This window comes from Acomys russatus, chromosome 20 (genome assembly GCF_903995435.1).
Source record: "Acomys russatus chromosome 20, mAcoRus1.1, whole genome shotgun sequence".
NCBI lineage: Eukaryota > Metazoa > Chordata > Mammalia > Rodentia > Muridae > Acomys > Acomys russatus.
Window position 1 is genome coordinate 48,118,704 of NC_067156.1, and position 22,028 is coordinate 48,140,731.

Genomic DNA, 22,028 nt, shown 5'->3' on the forward strand with positions numbered 1-22,028 from the left:
GAACTCATGGAGAACTACCTGCCTCTGCCTCCCCAAGTGCTGGCATTAAAGGCGTGCGCCACCACGCCGGGCTATGAATCACTTCCTAAACCCAGCTGGCCCAGGGCAACTTTTCTCTTTCCACCAGAGGCCACAACCTCTTCCCAAGCAGAAACTGGGCTGTAAAAAGGCCCCAGAGTGACCTGAAGGATCAAAGGTTCTAAACCGCTTCAAACTCTGAGTAAGGATCAACACTCAGTTCCCAAGGGGACCAGAAGCTTTCATTGACCACATTTGAAAGAGGGGGGGGGGGAGGTGACTCTCTAACGCGCTATCGACGCAAACGCCAACACAGGCCTCCGGGGCTGAGGTGATTAACAGGTAGCAAGAGCCCTACCGCAGACGGCCGGAAGTGGAAGTGAGCCGAGGGCGGGGACAGGACAGGCTGCACCAGGCCTGCGCAGTCAGCGGGCATCTTAGTGCGCAGGCGCAGTTGGGCGTGACTGGGTGACGCTTGGAGCGTAGGCTGCGACTTTCGGCGGATCCGGTTCCTCCCTCCCTCCTGCAGCCCACCCTACCGACCGAGCGCCCGAGCTCCCTTTCCCAGAGTGCTCTGCGCCGTGAAGAAGCGGCTCGCGGGGACTGGGGGCATTTTGTGTTGGCTGGAGCTGGAGTAACAAGATGGCGGCGTCGGCGGAGTGACGGGTTCCCTCCGGGCCGGAGCCGGCGGCAGTGGTGGCAGCGGTACCGCCGCCCTAATTCACCGCGCCCCTTCCCCAGCCCGCGGAGACATCGGCGGCCGCTCAAATTACAAGGGGCCGAGCTTCAACAAGCCGCGACCACCCTTCACTAACTGCGGCCTGGCCTTAAGCGAGCGGCGGCGGCGGCGGCTATCCGGCTTCTCTCAGCCGACTCTGCCCTGTAACGCCAACAAAGCCTCAGTTTTCGGTTGCCTGCCGCGCCCCGCCGTCCTGCCGGTGTAACAGCTCGGAGGCCTCCAAGTCCTCTTCCCAGAGGTGTCGGGGCTTGGCCCCCGCCTCCATCTTCGCGTCTCAGGATGGCGAGCAGCAGCGGCTCCAAGGCCGAATTCATCGTCGGAGGGAAATACAAACTGGTGCGGAAGATCGGATCTGGCTCTTTTGGGGACATTTATCTGGCGATCAACATCACCAATGGCGAGGTAATCACCCGGTGGTTCGGGGGAGGGGGACGTTAACGCTTGGCTTCTTTTCACCCCAACCCCCCCCCAAGTACTCCAAAGCCTCTTCCCACTGCACGCACGCACGCACGCACTGGGGAGTCCGGAGAGAGCCAGTTTTCCTGGCTTAGCAGCCTCCCCCACTATTTCCTTAAAAAGGAAAAAACCCCAAAGGCTGGGTAAACTCTTGAGATTTCCCACCTTGTTCAAAGTGTCTCTTTAATCGTTATTTAAGATGAGGAGGAGGAGGAGGAGGAAGTCGTGTGCTCGCCATGGTTTTCTTTGTATTTCTTAAATTTAACCTGGGATTCTTGTTCCAGTTAGAAGTTTCCTTTAAAAAAAAAAACCTCGCCTTAGGTTCCAAGGTTGCCTGTTTTCTGGATGAATCCCTCAGATTTAGAGGACACTGCCCCCACGAAAGGCCTTTGAGTCTGATTGTGTTGCTTTGTAATATAAAGGTAGCATTGCTAATGTCTCTTCTAGCGTCCCAAGTGAGTTTCAATCCGTAGGGATGTTGATGCCATCGTCCCTTTTCCTCTGCAGGAAGTGGCAGTGAAACTAGAGTCCCAGAAGGCCAGGCATCCCCAGTTGCTGTACGAGAGCAAACTGTATAAGATTCTTCAAGGTGGGGTTGGCATCCCTCACATACGGTAAGAACCCTGGAGCACGTAGTCTGTCACAGAGGGAATTGCGAAATGGTTAAGTGGGTTGAGGCTAGTAATGGGACCGGCTGAAAGTCTTGGTACTGACTGAGTCCCCCTCCCCGAATTCCACAATTACTGTAATCGTTGAGTAATTGTTTTTTCTTTCTTTCCTTTCTTTCTTTTTTTTTCTTTTTGTTCTCCGACTTAGTTGAGGTTTGTTTGTTGCACTGCTGCATTTAGCGTGTCATTTTTCCGCTTCTCGAGGCTTTCATTTGCAGTTAACTATGCGGGTCGTCTTTGGTCCCTGCGCGGAAGGGTTTGGATTCTTGCTATCTTTATGGCGACACCTTTGATGTTCGTACGTTTGTCCACTGAAGTGGTTTTGAGGGTGTGGACGTAGCCGAGTTTAGTCTGTTGGGGTTGCTATCGGAGCTGGTTTGGGAAATGGCTGCTCTTTTGTTGTGTTTTTGTTCCAACATGTCTTCCTCCTCCGCTTAGAAAATGGCGGAGCGACGTGACTCAACCCTCATATTCTGGCCTTTTTCTCAGCTTTGATTCCCAAATTAAGCTTCCTTGATTTCCCTTTTATCAGCGTTAAATGGATTAACCCCTGAAAAGCCAAGAATTGAGTTCCGTAAGGCCATGAGATTCTGGGGAGATGACATGACAGTATGTGATCTCTGCAGCAGATGCGACATAAACTTGTTAAATTATACTAATCTAAAATAATTATTATCCCTGCCCAGTGCATTCATTGCCTTTTGCTTTTTTGAATGGTAGTGTCTGATATGTTTTAGTTCTTACAGACTTTTTATGGGTAATGGTAAAGGCAGTTTTGAACAGCACCAACTGTTGAAACATGCTGGCCAGCTGGGTAAAAGAAAGCTTCACTTAACAGCAGTTTGATAAGTAGTTTCAACCTGTTGAATTGTTTTGTTGTTAACATGTAAGGGGAATTGGTTTTGCTGGAGGGAGTATAAATGATAAACAGAAATAACAATCAGGATAAAAACTGCTCTTTCAATATTTAATGTTATTGAAAGAATTTTAAGTTATTTCTGAAGTTAACCTTTTAAAAAACTATGGTTTTAAACCTGTTTCCTAGCAGTACTCAACAGATTTGCAAACTGAATCATAGAATTAAATGGACTGCTACATGATATATTCCTAACTTTTTACCCCTCCCACCCTTCTTGTCTGCTTAGAGTGTACTATGTAGACTAGCTTGGGCCTGGAATCAGAGATCTGCCTGCCTCTGCTTAGTGCTGGGAATAAAAGATCACTCTGCCACACCCAGTTTTTTCCTTTTACTCCTAAATCCTGAATTAAGTAATGAATTACCTTCAACCTAAATAACACTACTTTTAAAAACACATTTGAAAAAAAACTTTTTTAATAAAGATGATGCTGGGAGATAAACACACTATTGGTCATTGTAAATGAGCTGGAGGGGGAGATTTGTATGGCAAAGATTAAAGTGAAATTGGAGGAGATCGAAGTTGTTTGTTTGTTTTAATGATTTTCGTTCCTAATATACACTACCATGAAAGGAAAAGAGACCCTTGGCCTCCACTAACTTACTTCCATTACCATTGTTTTCCTGGGATTTCTCGAGTAGAACCAACCTGTTCCAGATCATTTGTGTTTGGTTTATTACACATATTGTCATACCTTATATTGCCCTGTGTTGGGAGACTTATAAATTTCAAAAAAACATTAATCATTGCATTTTCAATGCTAGTGTGTTCTTTAGCCTGGTATCTTATTTAAGGACCGTGCAGATACAGATCATTAAGGGCAGTGAGTAGTGTACTAAGCAAGTAGATGAATAAATTAGCATGTGAGCAGACTAGTAAGTGCCTATTATAAAATGGTGAATGCAGAAGAGAGTTATGGCCTTTGTAAGCTTTCTGTGGGTGGGGCTAAGTAGATTAACCTGGCTTTTAAATTAAGGCTACCTGGGAAAGGAGATGAGATTTCAGGACAAAAGCTTGGTAGACTGGTTGGGGAGGGCATCCAAGAATAGTGTGGCTTCTGGGAGTGGTTCCTAAGGCAGAATGTGTTAATTACGTAGGGATGGGGAAAGTATACAGGGTTGTTTAACAATGGTAGGAATAGTTACAGAAGCAAGTACAGTGTGTTGGATTTTGTTTTTAATTATTGTTGAGACGGGAATCACTGTATGGTTCTGGCTGGCCTTAATCTAAGATTCTTTTGTCTTTCCCTGTAGTGCTAGCCAGTTTGTTGGTTTTAAAGCAAAGTATATTCCTCGGTATTTTTTGGCTTTTTGAGACAGGGTTTCTCATGTAGTCCTGGCTGTCCTGTAAGCTCATGTAGAATTGTTATCTCCTCTACATTCTTTTCTTTTTACTGCTCTGAATAGAACTAACTTTCTGTACAGGAAAAACAATTTTGATAAACAGGAAATGTTCTTACCTAAGTGGAACAATTAAGTATTAGGTGTTTGAGCTCTGTATCTGCTTATGGCACCTGACACTAGGGTGATCTAGAGTCAGTCTCTTAACCCTCTTTAAGGCTCATTACTTTCCTCATCTATAAAATTAAAAAAGAACATTAATAATTAATGTTTTTAGTTTTCTTGAGGGTGGGAAGGTGCTGAGTAGGAATGTTGGGGAGGCTCAGCAGTTAACAGCATTGGAGGATATGAGTTGAGTGCCTACAAGGGGTTGTTCACAGCTGCCTCTTAACTGCATTTTGAAGGAATTTGTTGCCCTCTTCTGTCATCCAGGCATATTCACATACACTTATTGCTGGGGGTGGGAGGGGGAGGGGAAATGCTTGGGAAATGTATTAGGTTGGGAAAAGAACTCATTTCTGTCTGCTTTTTATGTGCAGAAGTTTTTGTGTGAACATGAATTTCCTATTTAAAGTCTTTTGCTTGGTAAACCTCAGACTTTTCTGGTTTTAGTTTTTTGTTTTTTCGAGACAGGGTTTCTCTGTCTAGCCTAGGATGTCCTGGACTTGCTCTGTAGACCAGGTTGGCCTCACTCACAGAGATGTGCCTGCCTTTGCCTCCCTGAGTGCTGGGAAAAGAGGCGTGTGCCCAGCCCAGTTCTGGTTTATTTTATGAAACTACTTCCAAGGCTTACAAATGCATCTGCTTCTGGCAACTTAGATTAACTATTTATAAAGGCATATAATGGTAGAATATACTTTTATAGGAATATTGAGTACAGGAAGGTGGTTAAAGGTATGGGAAAATAGTATTTGCCTGTGTATTTTAAATCATACCTTCCTGGCCTCTGCATCTGAATGTCAGGTATTTTAGAAAATATTTACAAAATATTAGCTAATCCTTTTCACTGTCAAAAGCAGCTTAAACAATTACAATCTTAATCATTTGCTATTAAATGTATATCTTGTGAATAAGTTTGTAATGTTATAGAGGAAAACAGCTGTTGAAAGTGTGTTATGAAAAGAGACTTCAAGTATAAATAAGTTCACAGTTACTAGAAATGCTTTGTATTGTTAATTTATTGGATGGAGGCCCGGCTTTAATCCCAGCACTTGGGAGGCCAGAGGCGGGTGGATCTCTGTGAGTTTGAGGCCAGACTGGCCTACAATGCAAGTCTAGGGCAGGCAAGGCTACACAGAGAAACCTTGTCTTGAAAAACAAAACAAATTGTGTGTGTGTGAGTGTGGTGGTGTTGAGCTGAACAAAACCTAAGCGATTTATAAATAAGAAAATCTACTTATACAGATTAGACCACGAGTCCCAGAAGAGTTGCTAGTCTTCTGGCTTCTAGTTCTCCTGAGCCATTATCTTCTTGCTATCAAGGTGGCATCGTGTCTGCTCTACACTCCACACCTTTCTGTTTGATACTGAGATCCACATTTAGCTTCATTCACTATCCACAATTCTCCTGTCTCCATCCAAACAAGTTAATTTAACAACAGCAAACTGGCTTAGAGTTTTAGGTCAGTGATGAAACACTTGCTTAACATATGGAAGACTCTAAGTTTAATTAAGTACCAATATCCCAAAGATAGCTAGAATCTGGGTGATGTCGCAGGCCTTTAATCCCAGCATTGGAGAGGCAGAGGCAGGTTGTATCTCTGAGTTTTGAGGCCAGGGCTGTTATACAGAGAAACCCTGTCTCCAAAAAACAAAAAACCAAAGATAGCTAAGCTTAGAAGCTCAAACCAATAATCCCAGCACTTTGAGAATTGTCTGAGGCTAGTCTGGGTAATATAACAACACCTGTCTGCAAAGAAGACAAATGTAGAAACAGAAATCTGGAATTTGTTCCATCTTTTTGAGTCAGGGTCTCACCATGTAACTGTCTGACCTTGAACTCACTTTGTTTTGTTTTGTTTTGTTTTGTTTCCAGACAGGGTTTCTCTGTGTAGTGCTGTCTGTCATGGACTCCCTTTGTAGACCAGTTTGGCCTCACAGAGTTATCACCAGTGATCCGCCTGCCTCTGCCTCCCTAATTGCTGGCATTACAGATTGTGTCACCACTTTTCACTAATTGAATCTTTAAAATGGGTTATCTTTTCCATAGCTTCCAGTAAATCAATTTAAAATGGTGCTCTCAAAAAAAAAAATAATAAAATAAAATAAAATAAAAATAAAAAAATAAAATGGTGGTCTCACGCCTGTAATCCCAACACTCGGGAGGCAGAGACAGGCAGATCACTGGTACTTTCAAGGCCAGCAGAGCGAGTCCAAGACAGCTAAGGCTACACTGAGAAACCCTGTCTCAAAAAACAAAATAAAAATAAAAACAAAAACAAAAAAAGATGCTCTCTGGTTAAAGCTTAGGTATAATTTGCATACAGTGAAATGTACAGGTGTGTAGTTGAATTAGTTTTCAAAAATGTTATATGCCCTTTCTGAGATACAAGAATTATGTATGTACATTGCTTATCTTTTGTTGTTGTTGTTTTCCAGACAGTTTCTCTATGCTATCTTGACTGTCCTGGACTCCCTTTGTAGACCAGGCTGGCTTCAAACTCACAGGGATCCACCTGCCTCTGCCTCCTGAGTGCTGGGATTAAAGGCGTGTGCCACCACCGCCTGGTTAATTATCTTTTAATCGTTAGAACAATACTATGAGTTGGGAGTTTCCTAAAAAAAAATAGCACCTGGCATATGACATAGATATTTAAGGCCTTGTAAGGTGATTCTGATGTCAAAATACAGGAACAACCATACTACACTATGTAGGGTTTTAATAACTGTTGCTGTTCTCTGCTCAGCTCTCTGCTCAGTTTCTGAACTACATTTTAGTAAGATCTTGACCTCTGTGTTGGCTCATGCCTTTAATTCCAGCACTTGAGGTGGATCTCTGAGTTTGAGGATAGCCTGGTATACAGAGCCAGTTCCAGGCTAGCCAAGGAACCCTGTCTCAGAAAAACAATGGACTCTTTTTTTCTTTTTTCTTTTTTTTTTTTTTCTTGTTTTGTTTCCCCCCCACCCCCACCCCTCCCCCCAGCCCCCCACCCCCACCCCCACTTTTTCTCTGAGACTGGGTTTCTGTTTAGCTCTGCCTGTCCTGGTCTTTGTAGACCAAGCTGGCCTGGAACTCACAGTGACCTGCCTGCCTCTGCCTCCCAAGTGTGTGCCACCATGCCTGGACTCTAATTTATATACTTACAGAATGCTGTGTCAGACAGCATGGTGCTAGCTAAAGGCTATACTGTTAACCTCATACAACCAAATGGTGTGGGTTTGGTTTGGCTTGGTTTTGGAGAGGGGGGTATCTTAAAACTGTAAAGATACTGCTTTGTGTGCATTCTTACAAATGTTTTTAGGGAAAGAACTAGGTCTTGCTGTTAGGTTCTCAGCATAGTGCTGGATTATAAAGAAGGCACTTTCGCCAGGCATTGTGGCACACACTTGTGATCCCAGCACTCAGGAGGCAGAGGCAGGTGGATCCCTGTGAGAGTGAGGCCAGCCTGGTCTCCAAAGTGAGTCCAGGACAGCCAAGGCTATAGAGAGAAACCCTGTCTCAAAAAAACAAAAAAAACCAAAAAAACAAAGGGCACTTTCTCTGACTTCATTTTGTGTGTTTACTTTTTTTAATCCAGCTGTAGAAATAAAAACTGTACAAATTGGTTATAGAAGTATTTGATGCAGCTGAGGGAGGTGGCACATGCCTCTAATCCCAGCACTGGGCGGAAGAGGCAGGCGCATCTCTGAGTTTGATGCCAACCTGGTTTACAAGTTGAGTCCAGGACAGCCAAGGCTGTACAGAGAAACCCTGTCTGGAAGAACAAAACAAACAAAGAGTTGTTTTGATGCATAGATCCATGGTTTCTGATTGAGATGGTCAAACCAGTTCTAGTATTTGTATTAGACTAAGACTGGACTGAGGCTAATTGTCAATTCACAAAGGGTAATGTGGCTGCATTCTTTTTGCTTTGATACTATTGAAAAGAAAGGACTATTTCATTGAAATGTGATATCCCAAAGCCAGGTGTGGTAGCACACACATGCAATCCCAGAATTAAAAAATTTTGACCAACCTGGGCCACAAGTGAGACCTTGTCCTTAAAAAATATTAAAAATTCTTTAGCTTATCACAAGGTTTATTACTATGTTCACTATTTCAATTTTCTAGGTCAATACCAAGAAGAGTTGCTGCTTTGATTTCTGTTTTAAGAAAGTCACTACAAGATGGGCACAGTAGTTCCTGTAGTTCCAGCACTCAGAGGCAGGTGGAGCTCTCTGAGTTCAAGGCCAGCCTAGTCTATAATGGGAGTCCAGGACAGCTGATGCTACACAGAGAAACCTTGTCTCCTAAAAAAAAAAAAAAAAAAAAGTCTGGAGTATAGGTAGTATAAATTGTTCCTGTGCTTAATTTGTATTGTCTTTAAATGTGCAGTGGAGAAATTTATAAGTGAACTTAAACACTTTGTTGTCCTGCCAGCTCCTCTCTGAAATTAAAAAGCTAGGGAGCAGTTGCAGTAGATATGTCTCATACACTGTACTTGGTAAGAATGAGCCTCTGGACTGGAGTTCATGCTTTGATGAATACCATTCTCGATATTTTCTGTTCTTCATGGTTTTTGTGTTGTTTTAAGATAGAGTGGGGGGTTTACTTGTAGACCAGGCTGGCTCTGAACTCAGGATCTACCAGTCTTAGCATGCATAGTGCTGGGATTAGAGGCGTGCGCCGCCGTGCCTGGCCTTCTTCTTCTCTTCTAAATTATTGCCTTTCATTATTTACTGGTTGGGTTGTCTTTGTGGGGAGTTGTTGACATTGAATTTAAGTTAGTCCTAAAACCAAGTTTCACTTACTGAAATTAGTGTTCCAGTTTTGAACTTCTGTAATTTAATACAGAAATAAATATTAGCTGCTATTCTTTAAATAAAATCTTTAGTGATTAATGTTTGTCTTGTTAAAAAATAATAGTCTTGTTGATCTTAACATATTTATGCTTATAAGCATGCTAACATAGCTTATCTATATAAGCTTATGCCCACTATGTACCAGCAAGTTTAAAATGGCACACTTCAATGAAGAGTCAAAAAAATTTGTTTTCTGGGAATATGTCAGTAAGCTAGACATGTGGTACCCCCGTAAGTTTATCTTCCTCTGAAAATAGGAGAACAGAGTCTTAATTCTCAAACTGAGATTAAATGTGAGAAAAAGAAAAGAAAAAAAGAAAGATATGAATGCTTCTTTAACTTCAAGAGGATAGTGTATGAGAATAAGCTTCAGAGCATACCTGGAAGCCTTCAGTTGCTTTCATTGGTCAGTGTCTTATGTTAGGGTTATCTCTTTTCTTTTTTGGTTTTTAAGACAAGGTTCCTCTGTGTAGCCTTGCCTGTCCTGGACTCATTTTGTAGATCAGGCTGGCCTCGAACTCACAGCAATCTGTCTGCCTCTGCCAGTGCTGGGATTAAAGGCGTGCACCACCACGCCTAGCTGGAAAAAGTTTATCTTAGCTTATAGTTCCATAGCACAACTGAGGAAAATCAGGTTAACTTGGATGCAAAAGCTGATGCAAAGGCCACGGAGGATTGCTGCTTGCTTACTAGCTTGCTCAGACTGCTTATTAACATCCAGGACCACCAGCCTAGGGTTTGTACCAGCTGCATCATAGGCTTAGCCACAAGCCAGTCTAGGGGACCATTTTACAGATTGAAGTCCCCTCTTCATGTGACTCTGGCTTGTATAAAGTTGATAGAAAACTAGCCAGCACAGTCAGATTTAAGGGACAGACACCTTTAAGGTTGTCTGTGTGAATCCAGTGACGTGAACCTTTCTCACACCCTAACCATGTAATAAATAGCTACATGGGTGGAGAGATAATTCAGTGGCTAAGGGTATTTGTTGCTCTTTCAGAGAACTGGAGTTCACTTCCCAGCATGAATTTCCTCCATAACTCGAGGAAATCCAACAGTATGTTCTGAATTATGCAGATATGCTTGGATGCACATACGTATAGGCAAAATAGTCATGCCCATAAGATAACTTAGGGAGAAAAAGACTTAGCTACAGAGTTATTTAAAAAATGACAGTTTTTAGGACAGCCAAGGATACAGAGAAACCTTGTCTCAAAGACAAACAAACAACAAAAATTTTGCAGTTTTTACCTTATGCTCATATTTGTTTGATCACTTCTGGAGTGGTCCCAAGTCTGTTTTTAACAAGGACATCCAAATAATTTCTGTCTTAGCTACTGTAAACATCAGATTCATAAATGTCCAATAGCTTGAGAGGTATACAGGTGCTATGCTAATGATCACAACTGATGAGAGAATTCTAGAGTACGGTAGCCATGTGAGTTAGGCCCAGAAGAAAATGTTCCACGACACTCTAACCTTATACCCTTCTCCAGCTCTTAGTTCTTTTGGGATGTTCCCTGAGGAGAGGATGTGATGTAGAAGTCCCAGTTAAGGCTCATTTTCAGCAGTTCTGTTACTTATTCCCAGCACTTTGACTGGTTAGGAGTGTCTACAGCAAGCACATAGCTCACTACCAGAAGAAGCCTCTGTGAGCTCAGCTTGTAGCAGCACTTGGGTGCAAATATGAACAGATACTTTGACACCTGGACTCACTTTGTAGTCCAGGCTGGCCTCAGACTCACAGAGATCTGCCTACCCCTGACTCCCAAGAGCTGGGATTAAAGGCGTGTGTCACCATCGCTGCTGGGCTTACTCTTTAGATTTTATTGAACAGTGTATTTAATTACTGGGGTTGTCTTGTGAGTAGAGAAAAGGTTGTTACCTTATAAACAAAAAAGTTAAGTCTGTCTTTTTAGCTGAGGATGGCTTAAAGTTCATCAATCCTTCTTAGTCTCCCAAGTGCTGAGATTATTATAGGTGTGAGCTACTATGCCTAAGAACAATTGAAATTTCGTGATAATTAATGTTTTGTATTGATTGTCTTCCCTTGGTTTGTTAGGTGGTATGGACAAGAAAAAGACTATAATGTACTAGTCATGGATCTTCTGGGGCCCAGCCTTGAAGACCTCTTCAATTTCTGCTCGAGAAGGTTCACTATGAAGACTGTACTTATGTTAGCTGACCAGGTATGTAAACTTTTGACAAAAATGAAAAGCTGAGAAAGGTTATTTATATAATGTAATGTCAGCATTTCATAGACCAGAGTAGTGTAACCCCATGTGTCACTATTTCTCTTAAGAAAGCGTAAAAAGTTTATTGTCCTACAGTAGTAGGGTATTTGTTCAGCCTAGTGTGGGTTGTACACGTGTTCCTCTGGGAAAAAGATCAGTATTCATGGAGCATTCTGTATTTTTACTGTGTATGGTGTCACAGACTCTTGAAAATCCCAGCATTTGGGAAGCTGAAGTGAGGTTACCCATTCAAGTTCAAACAACAGCTAAAACCTTTTTTTTTTTTTTTTTTAAATTATTAAGGCCACCACAGTAACTAACAATGAATCTTTAGCCAAACTGATACATAATGTAAAAAAAGAAAAGTCTGAAGCACAAGTAGCATTGAAGCAGCGCTAGGCCATTTGAGAAATACCTGACTCCGCCTAGCTTCAGGCTCCTTAGATAGACTACTGGAGAATCCAAAGTAGAATTAATAGTTTCTTTTAGGAGCTAAAAGAAGAGAAAGATATAAAAATAAGTTAATTGGGTTCTGTGGTAGAAGAGTAACACCAGTAACATGAGAGAACATTGCTAAGGACTGTAATAAGCCCTTAGCAACTGTTGCTCAGGTGATGGAACCCACAAAAGTCCACCTGCCTTTGGCTCTCTTAAGTACTGGCATTAAAGGGGAATACCCATATCCAGCAGCCCCTGTTTTTAATCATTCATACTAGCAGAAGAGACCAAAACCATTATAAGTAGGCCTAGATAGCCAGCAAGCTAAGGCTTTGTTCTTTCGTTTGTTTTTCTAGTGCTGTCATTCTAGATTATAAATAATTGACATACTGGAGGGCTTGAAAAATAGGATTTGCTTTCTTCTATCACCGATTATTTCTACCATTTTTCTTTTTCAGATGATCAGTAGAATTGAATATGTGCATACAAAGAATTTTATACACAGAGACATTAAACCAGATAACTTCCTAATGGGTATTGGGCGTCACTGTAATAAGGTTAGTTAAATGCTCTTTGCATGAAGGAACAAAGAGTAAAATTGTTGCGAATTGCTTTGATAAACTTAAATCTTTTAAAAAGCCATAGTAAATTGAATTTTCTGTAATTTGTAAGAGATTGTGCTAGAAGGATAATCAGCTATTAACTGAGTAACTTGAAATATGTGCTCTTCAACTTATCCAACCAAGGTCAGTTTATTTATGTGAAAATAAAAGATTCCAAGGGCCTTTTAATAATGAGCTTTAATCATCTATTTAAAACTTGAACAATTGTATCTAGTTTTCATTCACTTAAATAGTGAAAATATTTACATATAATCCTTTCTGGATGGTACAAATCAAATCTTAGCCTTAGACTCTAAAATGTGGGTTTTATAATACATGTGCTTATGCCAGTGTGGCAACCACTGGCCCATCTGTCACTATGGCGTTAACACTTGCTGGCTGAGCATGGGTGTTACTGAGAATTCTTCAGTCCTTGGATTGGTATAGTTCAAAGAATAACTTTTGGGCCTGCTTCAAAAGTAGCTTACAGTTTATTACTTGGGTTTCAAGTTGGGTGAGTTCTCCACCCCTCCTCCATACTGTTATAGGAAAATACTGACTAGTGAATTGAACATTTATATAGCAAAATGGGTTCCTGACGGTTCCACACATGAGATGATAGTAGTGACGCATGATTGCAGTTAGAAACTAATTATATTGAAATTTTGTCTGCAATGCTTAGTTTTATTGAGTGAATTGCTTTCTTTATTCATTCAATGTTGAGCTCGGGCAGACAGGCAGCATTGGCAATGCACGAAGCATGTTCCAATCTGATGATCTCAGAAATTCTCAACTTCAGGACAAATGGGGGAGGGGGGCATTTTTATTTCTTTTTTTTGGAAGGAAACTTCCCATTTGTTAACCAGTTAGGGAGTGTGGTGTTTTAGGTCCAGCTGTAAATGTTTACTTTGTTTGCCTGTATGAATGCCAACTTGGAGCCATTATTAGAACTGGTGTTACTTGTTAATGTGAGAGATATTAATGTTGGTCTGACCAAGTTTTAGGAGATTAGATTTTTCACTGACCTTCATATTAGTAAAGGGCTTTTCAGCCATATAATTTATCTTGCATTCCCCAAATTGTATTTAAAGAAACATAGCTTCTCTCTTTGAAGCATCCAGGTTCTTAGTTATTACTATAAAACCTGGCAATTGGTTAGAAGAAAATAATGGTCTTAATTTTTTCTCCTGCAGTTTTGGTAGTTTGACTCTTCTTTTGGCCATTTCCCAGCCCTCTCCTTCCTGTTTCTTACCCTTAAACACCCATTATCCCCATGTGATCCCTGTTCTGCAACCATGGCAGAGCAGTAAGTACATGGTTTTTGCCTTTAAGCAGTTGCCTAGATAGTAACACCTCATGCTCTTTCCCCCTTCTTATGAATAATTTGCTTAGTCACATAGATGCCTTGGGAAGTCCATTATCCTTTTTAGAATCCGTGTCCTCCGTACAGATAGTAAAAGGATTTTTATGGTACTGCTTACCTGTAGCAGTTTCAAGGAGACCATAAGACAGAAGTGAAATGCTTCCTTTAAAATTCAAATATAAACATTCCTCTTGGATACTTTATAGTGTTTTGTTTCTGTAGTTGGTTTTTTTGTTTTGTTTTGTTTTGTTTTGTTTTGTTTTTGGTGTTTTCGGTACTACTGTAGTTTGAAAGTGCCCCTTGTGTAAGACCAGATCTTTCAGTCAGCTTGTACTGGAAGTTTTGTATCCATAGGGATCAGGCTCAATGGGGTGGGGGCAGCTTCCGAGTTTGGTTTTTGAAGTTAAATTTCTTACTTGGAAATTGTTCTGAATTTGATATTTACGAGTAGCCACTCCAATCTTAGTGAATTGCTCATCTCTTCCAATAATCGGCCCTGCATGCTTTTAAGAATAAATTTTAAGGTGACTAAATGCCTTCTACCTCTTCCTTACTGAAGATTTTTCCCCCCATCATTCTTTTTTGGGGGAAGGGCAGATTGTGGTGTCAAAGATTGCAGATCCAAATTCCCCATTTTTTTATTTAAAAATTAAAGAGCCAAATGTCACCATTGATATCCCTGTTTCAGGCAGTGACGCAATCATAGTGGCATTAAAAACTAAGTATTTTAGAATTAAATGTTCTTGAGCATGTGATTTTTATTTGGAAAACTGAGAAGCTACAGTGCTTGGTGGAAGAAGGATGGCATTTGGCTACCCTGTTCTTTCTCTACTGCCTCGGTGTTGCCTGTCTGCGCCGGCCATTGTTGCAATGTACGCAATACTGTTTGATGCACTGCCACCTCTATTGTCTGTTCAGTGTTTAGAATCTCCAGTGGGGAAGAGGAAAAGAAGCATGACTGTTAGTCCTTCTCAGGACCCATCTTTCTCAGGATTAAACCAGGTCTGAAACTGTCTCCTATTCCAACCTCAACCCCAAATTCATGTGCTTTTCTTTCTTATTGTTTTGTTTTAATTACTTTTATTTAATTCTGGAGAATATAGATCTTGCTAAAGCACCTCTTACGTTGGCATTATTCAGACATACTTGGCAAACATGTAACATTACTAAGATATTTTCGTGGCTTTTGCTTAACTTTTAAAGCTTAGATCAAACCTAAATGAAAATAGGATATTTTTATCTTAGATCTCTTAACATTGATATGAGGAAATGCTGTCAGTTTAGTATTGGAACCTTGACTTAAAAAATAAACTTGAGGTAGACTAGCTTTAAAAAAATATGTTTGGAGTTGGAGAACTTAATTACTTAATTGAGTCTCACTGTGCTGTAGTGAGCACTCTGCTTACTTTCTTCTCTTTCACTAAGAGCCTCAGGTAAGTATAGGTCAGGTTTCACAGCCAGTATTTCTCAAATTGCTTATCAGGCTGTCAATTCTTAGCTTCCACCAAATGTTGCTTAGAGAGCACTATATGCTCTAGACTAGACGACTTTGTATTCATAATATAGAATAGTGACAATTTAAGAAGTAAACAAGCTAAATGATCATGACCATTAGTAACACGAAGATAGTAATATAGAATCTGATTTAGATTTGGGCAGGCTAAACAGCCCAGTAACTTAATCACTTTACAGTTTATTTCTAGAAATCCTAGTAACACCACCACCCCTACCTCCACCTCCACCCCCAATTATATTTGATTTTTGTTTTGAGGCCAGGTCTCTCTAGCTCTAGTTGGCCTGGAACTTGATATATAGATAAATCAGCCTCAAACTGAGAGCCATCTTACCCACCTACCTGTGCTACCCTGCCTGACCCAATATGGATTTTTGTTTTTCCAGTCAGAATTTCTCTGTGTTGCCCTGGCACTCGCTCTGTAGACCAGGCTGCCCTTGAACTCACAGAGATCCATCTGCCTCTGCCTCCCTGAGTGCTGTGCTTACAATCATGAGTCACCACCACCCAGCTCCATTGTGAATTTTTATAAACAAAGGAAGATATGGATGTGGGTTTTGGTACTCCTGGAACAAACAAGTCTTCATTTCTTTTATACTATATTTTCTGAAAAGATGATATTGGCATAAATAGCCAAAAATGAAAAAAAAAAAAAAAAAAAACTAAGCAATGCTGTGTACTGGCTTAATTGGCTGAATAACCTTTCATTTATTTTCTGTGCTGCCCCAATTTTTATTTTGATGTTTTCAATACTGTCCAGTGGCTAACTCGTACTGTTAAAGATTTCAAGTACTCAAGAGTTAGCTTATGTAGAAAAGGAAATAGCACTATTGGACTGAGTGTGGTGCATGCCTATGATCCCTGGCAGGCAGGAGGAGGAGGAGGTTCACAGAAAGTTCCAGGCCTAGTTATATAGAGAGTTCTAGATAACCTAGGGAGTTGTATACTGAGACCTTTTCTCAAAACAGACAACCATTCCACCCTGCCAAAGAGCTTACTGCTGTGGGAAATCTTGATTGGAGCTAAGAGCATGTGAGTTAATGCATTCATTATAAGAGTAAACAGTTTTTAAAATTTAGTAGCCTCATCTTTACTCACCCTTCCATTTGTACATTTTGTAGCATAACAACTTGATAATCTAAATGTTTTAGTATTATTTTGTTACTATTATTACAAGTTAGATTGCAAATATTAATACAAGTTTACAGAAAAGTAACTTGTCCCACTAATTAAAAGGTGCAATTATTCTGCTTAATGTATACTGACTTTCTTTATTTAGTTCTATCATTATGTGCCTTCTTATTTAAAGATTGGGACATTGGAGTACTTGGCTTGGGATTTTTTTTTCTTGTTTTTTATTTTTTATTTTTTTGTTTTGAATACTGTTTCCTCATTTTTGTAGAGGACTTTTGAGTATTGATTTTCTTGAATCTTCTTTGGTTGTTTACACAGTGTCTGCTTATTGAGTTGCAAATGGAGATTTAGCTTTGAGTAACAGCTATCAGACATAATCCACATTAGCTCACTTTCCCCCTCTCTGAAAAACTAAAGGGAGTAATCCAAGAAAACCTCAGATTCCATGAATTAGGAAATGTTTTAAATACCATGAAGCTGAATATTCTTTTTTTAGTTTTTCTATTTTCAGTCATTCTGCAGGACTGTATGCTCATTCACTATTAGTATACTGATGCTGGTTTTCATATTAGGAGGAATGTGTGAGCTATATGTATTAAAATATTTTCCCATATTCCCAAATAACTTGATTGTTTTAGGGGGTTTAATATTAGATTTCCAGGGCTTTCATTATCCAGTGTATCTCTTACTAGTAACTTAGTCTTGTTTTATACTAGACCAAATGAAAGTATAGTTGATAATCCCTGGCAGAAATGGGTTTGGCTTTGTTTTTTGGTGGTGATGGTGGGGTGTCTGTGTAGCCCTGCCTGGCTAGCTTGGAACCCTCCTTGTAGGCCAAGCTGATCTTGAAGGAAGAGATCTGCCTGCCTTTGCCTCCCAAATTCTTGGACTAAAGGCATGTGCCACCTGCCTGGCTGATCTTAGCCTGAATAGATCGTTTGTTTATTTAATTTAATATGCATTTTAAGAAATTAAGTTAACTTGTTTCCTAAAAATTCAGATTCTACACTGGCAGAAGGGATCTAATAGTTTAACAAAAAGAAGAATAAAGTGTAGGTGGAATTAGAAAAGACAATAGTCTCATGTGTTCTGTGTACACATAGAAGTGTCTAGCTTGATAATGTTGGAGGTAGAACTTTACTATAGCATAGTATGGTGAACAGGAATGAACTTTGTTACCTTTTTGTCAAAAAATAGGGTTTCCCTTTAAAAACGTAACAGTTTTGTAGGTCAAATTTGAATTACTTTAAAAAATGTGCTGTTAGTAATACCCTGTGTACCATATAGATTATATACAACTAAACATTTTCTTCTAAAATGCTAATGTGGTTGGGTTAGCTCATTTAAGCAGATAATTTGTAAGCCACCTTAATTTAAATGCTATGCTTTTAATTTTTGGATTAACATTTTATATTTTTCAGATCTATTATAAAACAGTGTAATGCATGCTCTTATTTTTAAAATGTTTTATTATTAATATCAGACTTTAAGGATTATGTTATTTAAATGATTGGCTTTTTATTGAAATACTGAAGAGTGCCCCCTGTGGAAGAAAAGAGATCCAGAAAACTTGTGCATAGATTTGAAACATGCTTGTTTTACCAGTAAAACAGGCTGTCAGATTTTATAAGCATACTTGGCAACTCTGCTGCGCGAAGTGTACATGCTTACCATGTGAAGACAGGCTGCTATGTGTGTAAGAACTGGGCAGACATAATTACACAAACAAGGATAAGTTGCTAGGTGTAATAGTTGGTTTTTGTTGTTGTTTACTTACTATGAATAATAGTAATTAAAGCCTTATTGGAATGTTAAATCTTATTATCTGTTCTACTTGTGCTATATTTTGATATTTGGGTATAATGATAAGTAAGAGATTGTTGAATTGAACAAGGGTGGAAACCTAATGTGTCTTTGTTTCTCTTTTAAAGTTATTCCTTATTGATTTTGGTTTGGCCAAAAAGTACAGAGACAACAGGACAAGGCAACACATACCATACAGAGAAGATAAAAACCTCACTGGCACTGCCCGATACGCTAGCATCAATGCACATCTTGGTATCGAGCAGAGGTGAGTCTTTTAAAATTCATAGTTGAGGCAAACTATTGATGGCTTTTCTTGAGTTTGTTTGTATTTAAGTTTCTTAGGGTGCTTCTTGGCTGATGGTCTAAGTAATTGCTGATTGTTTTACCTTTTGTTGTTAGTGCAGAGAACCCAATTAAATAAATCAGGGCTTTTTATTTTCTTGAAAGTTGTCTGTGGAATAGAGAGCTAAATATCTGGTATGGTGACATACTTACAATCTTGCACTAGGAGGCTGAAACAGGAAGATTGTTAGCAATTCAAGGTCATTCTGGGTTACATGACTAGCACTAGATTGCTGGGTCTACGTTGTGAGACCCCCATCTCAAAAAGGAAGAAATGGAAAGGCCTGTTAAACATGGACATTGGAAACATAATTAGAATTTTAACGTTTCTTTTTGCAGTTTAACATAATATCTACTTTTTTTGGTTTATCAAGGCAGGGTTTCTCTGTGTAGCCTTGGCTGTCCTGGACTCACTTTGTAGACCAGGCTGGCCTCGAACTCAGAGCGATCCACCTGCCTCTGCCTCCCAAGTGCGAGGATTAAAGGCGTGTACCACCAGGCAATCTAAGTCTTATGACAGTCTTGTGAGTAGTTAACAATCTGTTTTGAACTTTATTAGTTTAGTTGCCAAATTTTGTAAGACATCAGGTAGTTATTTACCTTCATTTGTGTGCTGTGTGTATGTACAGTACTTAGTTTTCATGTTTTTCTATAATCTGGTTCATAAAATAATCTGTTTTCTAGTCGCCGAGATGACATGGAATCTCTAGGATACGTTTTGATGTATTTTAATAGAACCAGTCTGCCATGGCAAGGGCTAAAGGTAAGTCAGATTCAAATTGCTTGGAGTTGTTTTTGTTTATATTATTTGAAGGAAAAATATGAGACAGATGATCCCAGAATTTGGGGTAGTATGGGCCCAGTAGATTAAGAGCAAACTAGGCAACATCCATCTCAGGGGAAGAGAGCTTTGAAAGGGAGAGAAGAAAAGAAAGAAAATAAATTGTTAAGACTGTTGGTTTTCCTTATGCTGATACTCAAAAAAAGTGACCAAAGCATGAGTGAGCTTTTGATGTTGAGGTGTGCTTTTGAGTGTATGTTAGTAAGTCAGTGGTAAAGAATTTGATAGCTATTTTGAACCTTTAAAGAAAAACAGTAAAATGCTCAGTTCTTTCATGAATAGTTTTATTCAATATGAGCTTGATTCCATGCATTCTTAGTGAATCTCTTGTATACATTTCTGTCTAGTAAGTTCAACTGGTACGCTTACTTCTGAGTATGAAATCCGTCTTTATGCTCAATTTCTTACAGGCTGCAACAAAGAAACAAAAATATGAAAAGATTAGTGAAAAGAAGATGTCCACTCCTGTTGAAGTTTTGTGTAAGGTAAGTGTATATGATTGTTTAAAAGTAATTAACTTGGGCCTGGTGTGGTGGTATACACCTTTAATCCCAGCACTTGGGAGGCAGAGGCAGTCCTGGTATATATACACAGAAAGACTTATGCATCCAGAGTTAAAGTAGTAAGACCCCAACTAAATAAATAATGTGGGCTGGAGCCCTTAAGAAGTTTCCTTGTGCCAAGTGTGGTATCACACTTGTACCTTTAGTCCCAGCATTCCAGAGTCAGAATCAGGAGGTTAGGGTTAGTGAGTTCTAGGACTTCCTGGGCTATGTAGAGAGATCCTACCTCAAACAAAAGTAATATTTACTGTTCTACCACGGGATGCACTTTCAGTTCTCAGTACATGCGTTGGGCGATTTATAACCACTGGGAACCAAGTACACATGAGGCAGGCACAGTGCACCACATACAAGTATAAATCTTTTAAAAATAAATCTTGGTTTGTATCAAGGTCAGCAAGGTGGCACAGTGAGTAAAGACACCTGCCATCAAATCTGTTGACCTGAGTTTGATCTCTAAGACAAGGAAGGAATGAACCAGCTACCACAAGTTGTTTTCTTTTCCACATGCGAGAGCCAAAGCACATAGATATCCATACCCAGACACAGTAGACACAGAAAGTAAGTAAAGAGTAGTCCTGTTAATGAGGGGGGGAAAAAACTTCTGATCATAGGGTAGGGGAAATTATCCTGCCCTAGTCATTTTTCTGGTATGACAAAAAAGTCAGTTGTCTTTGTATTGCTCTCCTAATAAGTTCTGAATTTTTAAAAAACATTTTTTTAAACATAGTGCTTTAGAAAAGGGTTGTTTCTTTTATAGTTGTCTTAGGATTTCTATTGCTGTGAAGTAACACTATGACCAAAAGCAACTTAGGGAAGAAGGGGTTTATTTCGTCTCTTAACACTGAAGGAAGCCAACAGGAGCCTGGAGTAAAAAAACTGAAGCAAAAGCCAAATGGTGGGCTGCTGCTTACTGGCTTGCTCCCCATAGGTGGTGCCATCTCCTGTGAGAAGGACACTCCCACCTCAGTCATTAATCAAGAAAATGCCCCACAGGTTAGTTCCCACATGACTCTAGCTTTTGTCAAGTTAACAACAAAAACCCAACTAAACAATAAAGGGTAGCCAGGACCACAACAGCATCTTAAGTGCTCTAGAGTGAGTAGATGGTGAATTTCAGCTTAAATCTGTGAGAAAGCCAAGATAGCTTTCCTCAAAGTACAGAGACTATTTATTTATATGTATTTCTTTTGCTTATATTTCAAAACTTTTATCCCACCCACCCACCCCCCGGCTAACTTAGTGTTTTTCCTTTCCGCTGTGTTTTAAATGTTGAATTATAGGGGTTTCCTGCAGAATTTGCCATGTACTTAAATTACTGTCGAGGGCTGCGCTTTGAGGAAGCTCCGGATTACATGTACCTGAGGCAGCTATTCCGCATCCTCTTCAGGTCAGTTGTTGAGATAGAAGTGGCTGCAGAGACTGAAAGGTGGCTTAGGTAAAGGGCACACTACTCTTGCAGACAACGCAGGTTTGGCCTCCACCACTCCTATTGGCCAAACATAACTCTAGCTTCACAGAATCATATACCTTTGGTAGCCTCCATAGGGCGGCCACACACGCACACAAATACACGGAGGCGGGAACAGGGATGTATCCTGGGGGTGTCAGAAGGTACATCTGTAAAATTTCAGCAGCGTGACTGCTTAAACTAAAGAACACGGCTGGAGAGATGGCTCAGAGGTTAAGAGCACTGTCTGCTCTTCCAGAGGTCCTGAGTTCAATTCCCAGCAACCACGTGGGGGTTCACAACCATCTATAATGTGATCTGATGCCCTCTTTTGGCCTGCAGAGGCACATGTAGGCAGAGCACTATATACATAATAATAAATTAATCTTTTTAAAAAACAAAACAAAGCTTATTTTAAAAATTCATCTTTAGCTGAGCGGTGGTGGTACACACCTCTAATACCAGCACTCGGGAGACAGAGGCAAGTGGATCGCTGTGAGTTTGAGGCCAGCCTGGTCTACAAAGTGAGTCTAGGAAAGCCAAGGCTAGACAGAAACCCTATTTCTAAAAACCAAACCAAAACAAAAAACTTAAGGAATGCTG

General features: G+C 40.2%; 1 protein-coding gene across 7 annotated transcripts in view; it reads left to right on the forward strand.

Moving 5' to 3' along the window:
- The first annotated feature begins 518 nt into the window (after positions 1 to 518).
- Positions 519 to 22,028, forward strand: part of Csnk1a1 (casein kinase 1 alpha 1) — a 31,793-nt gene continuing 10,283 nt past the window's right edge. For 2 of the 7 annotated variants that reach the window (XM_051163387.1, XM_051163389.1), the window contains exons 1-9: positions 519 to 1,159; positions 1,721 to 1,827; positions 11,202 to 11,328; positions 12,270 to 12,368; positions 14,695 to 14,778; positions 18,355 to 18,494; positions 19,256 to 19,334; positions 19,823 to 19,897; positions 21,259 to 21,365. In XM_051163387.1, coding sequence (XP_051019344.1) covers positions 1,037 to 1,159; positions 1,721 to 1,827; positions 11,202 to 11,328; positions 12,270 to 12,368; positions 14,695 to 14,778; positions 18,355 to 18,494; positions 19,256 to 19,334; positions 19,823 to 19,897; positions 21,259 to 21,365 — 941 coding nt within the window. In that variant the 5' untranslated portion in view covers positions 519 to 1,036. The remainder of the gene's footprint in view (positions 1,160 to 1,720; positions 1,828 to 11,201; positions 11,329 to 12,269; positions 12,369 to 14,694; positions 14,779 to 18,354; positions 18,495 to 19,255; positions 19,335 to 19,822; positions 19,898 to 21,258; positions 21,366 to 22,028) is intronic. The other 5 variants (XM_051163391.1, XM_051163394.1, XM_051163390.1 and 2 more) reach the window with 4 other exon arrangements.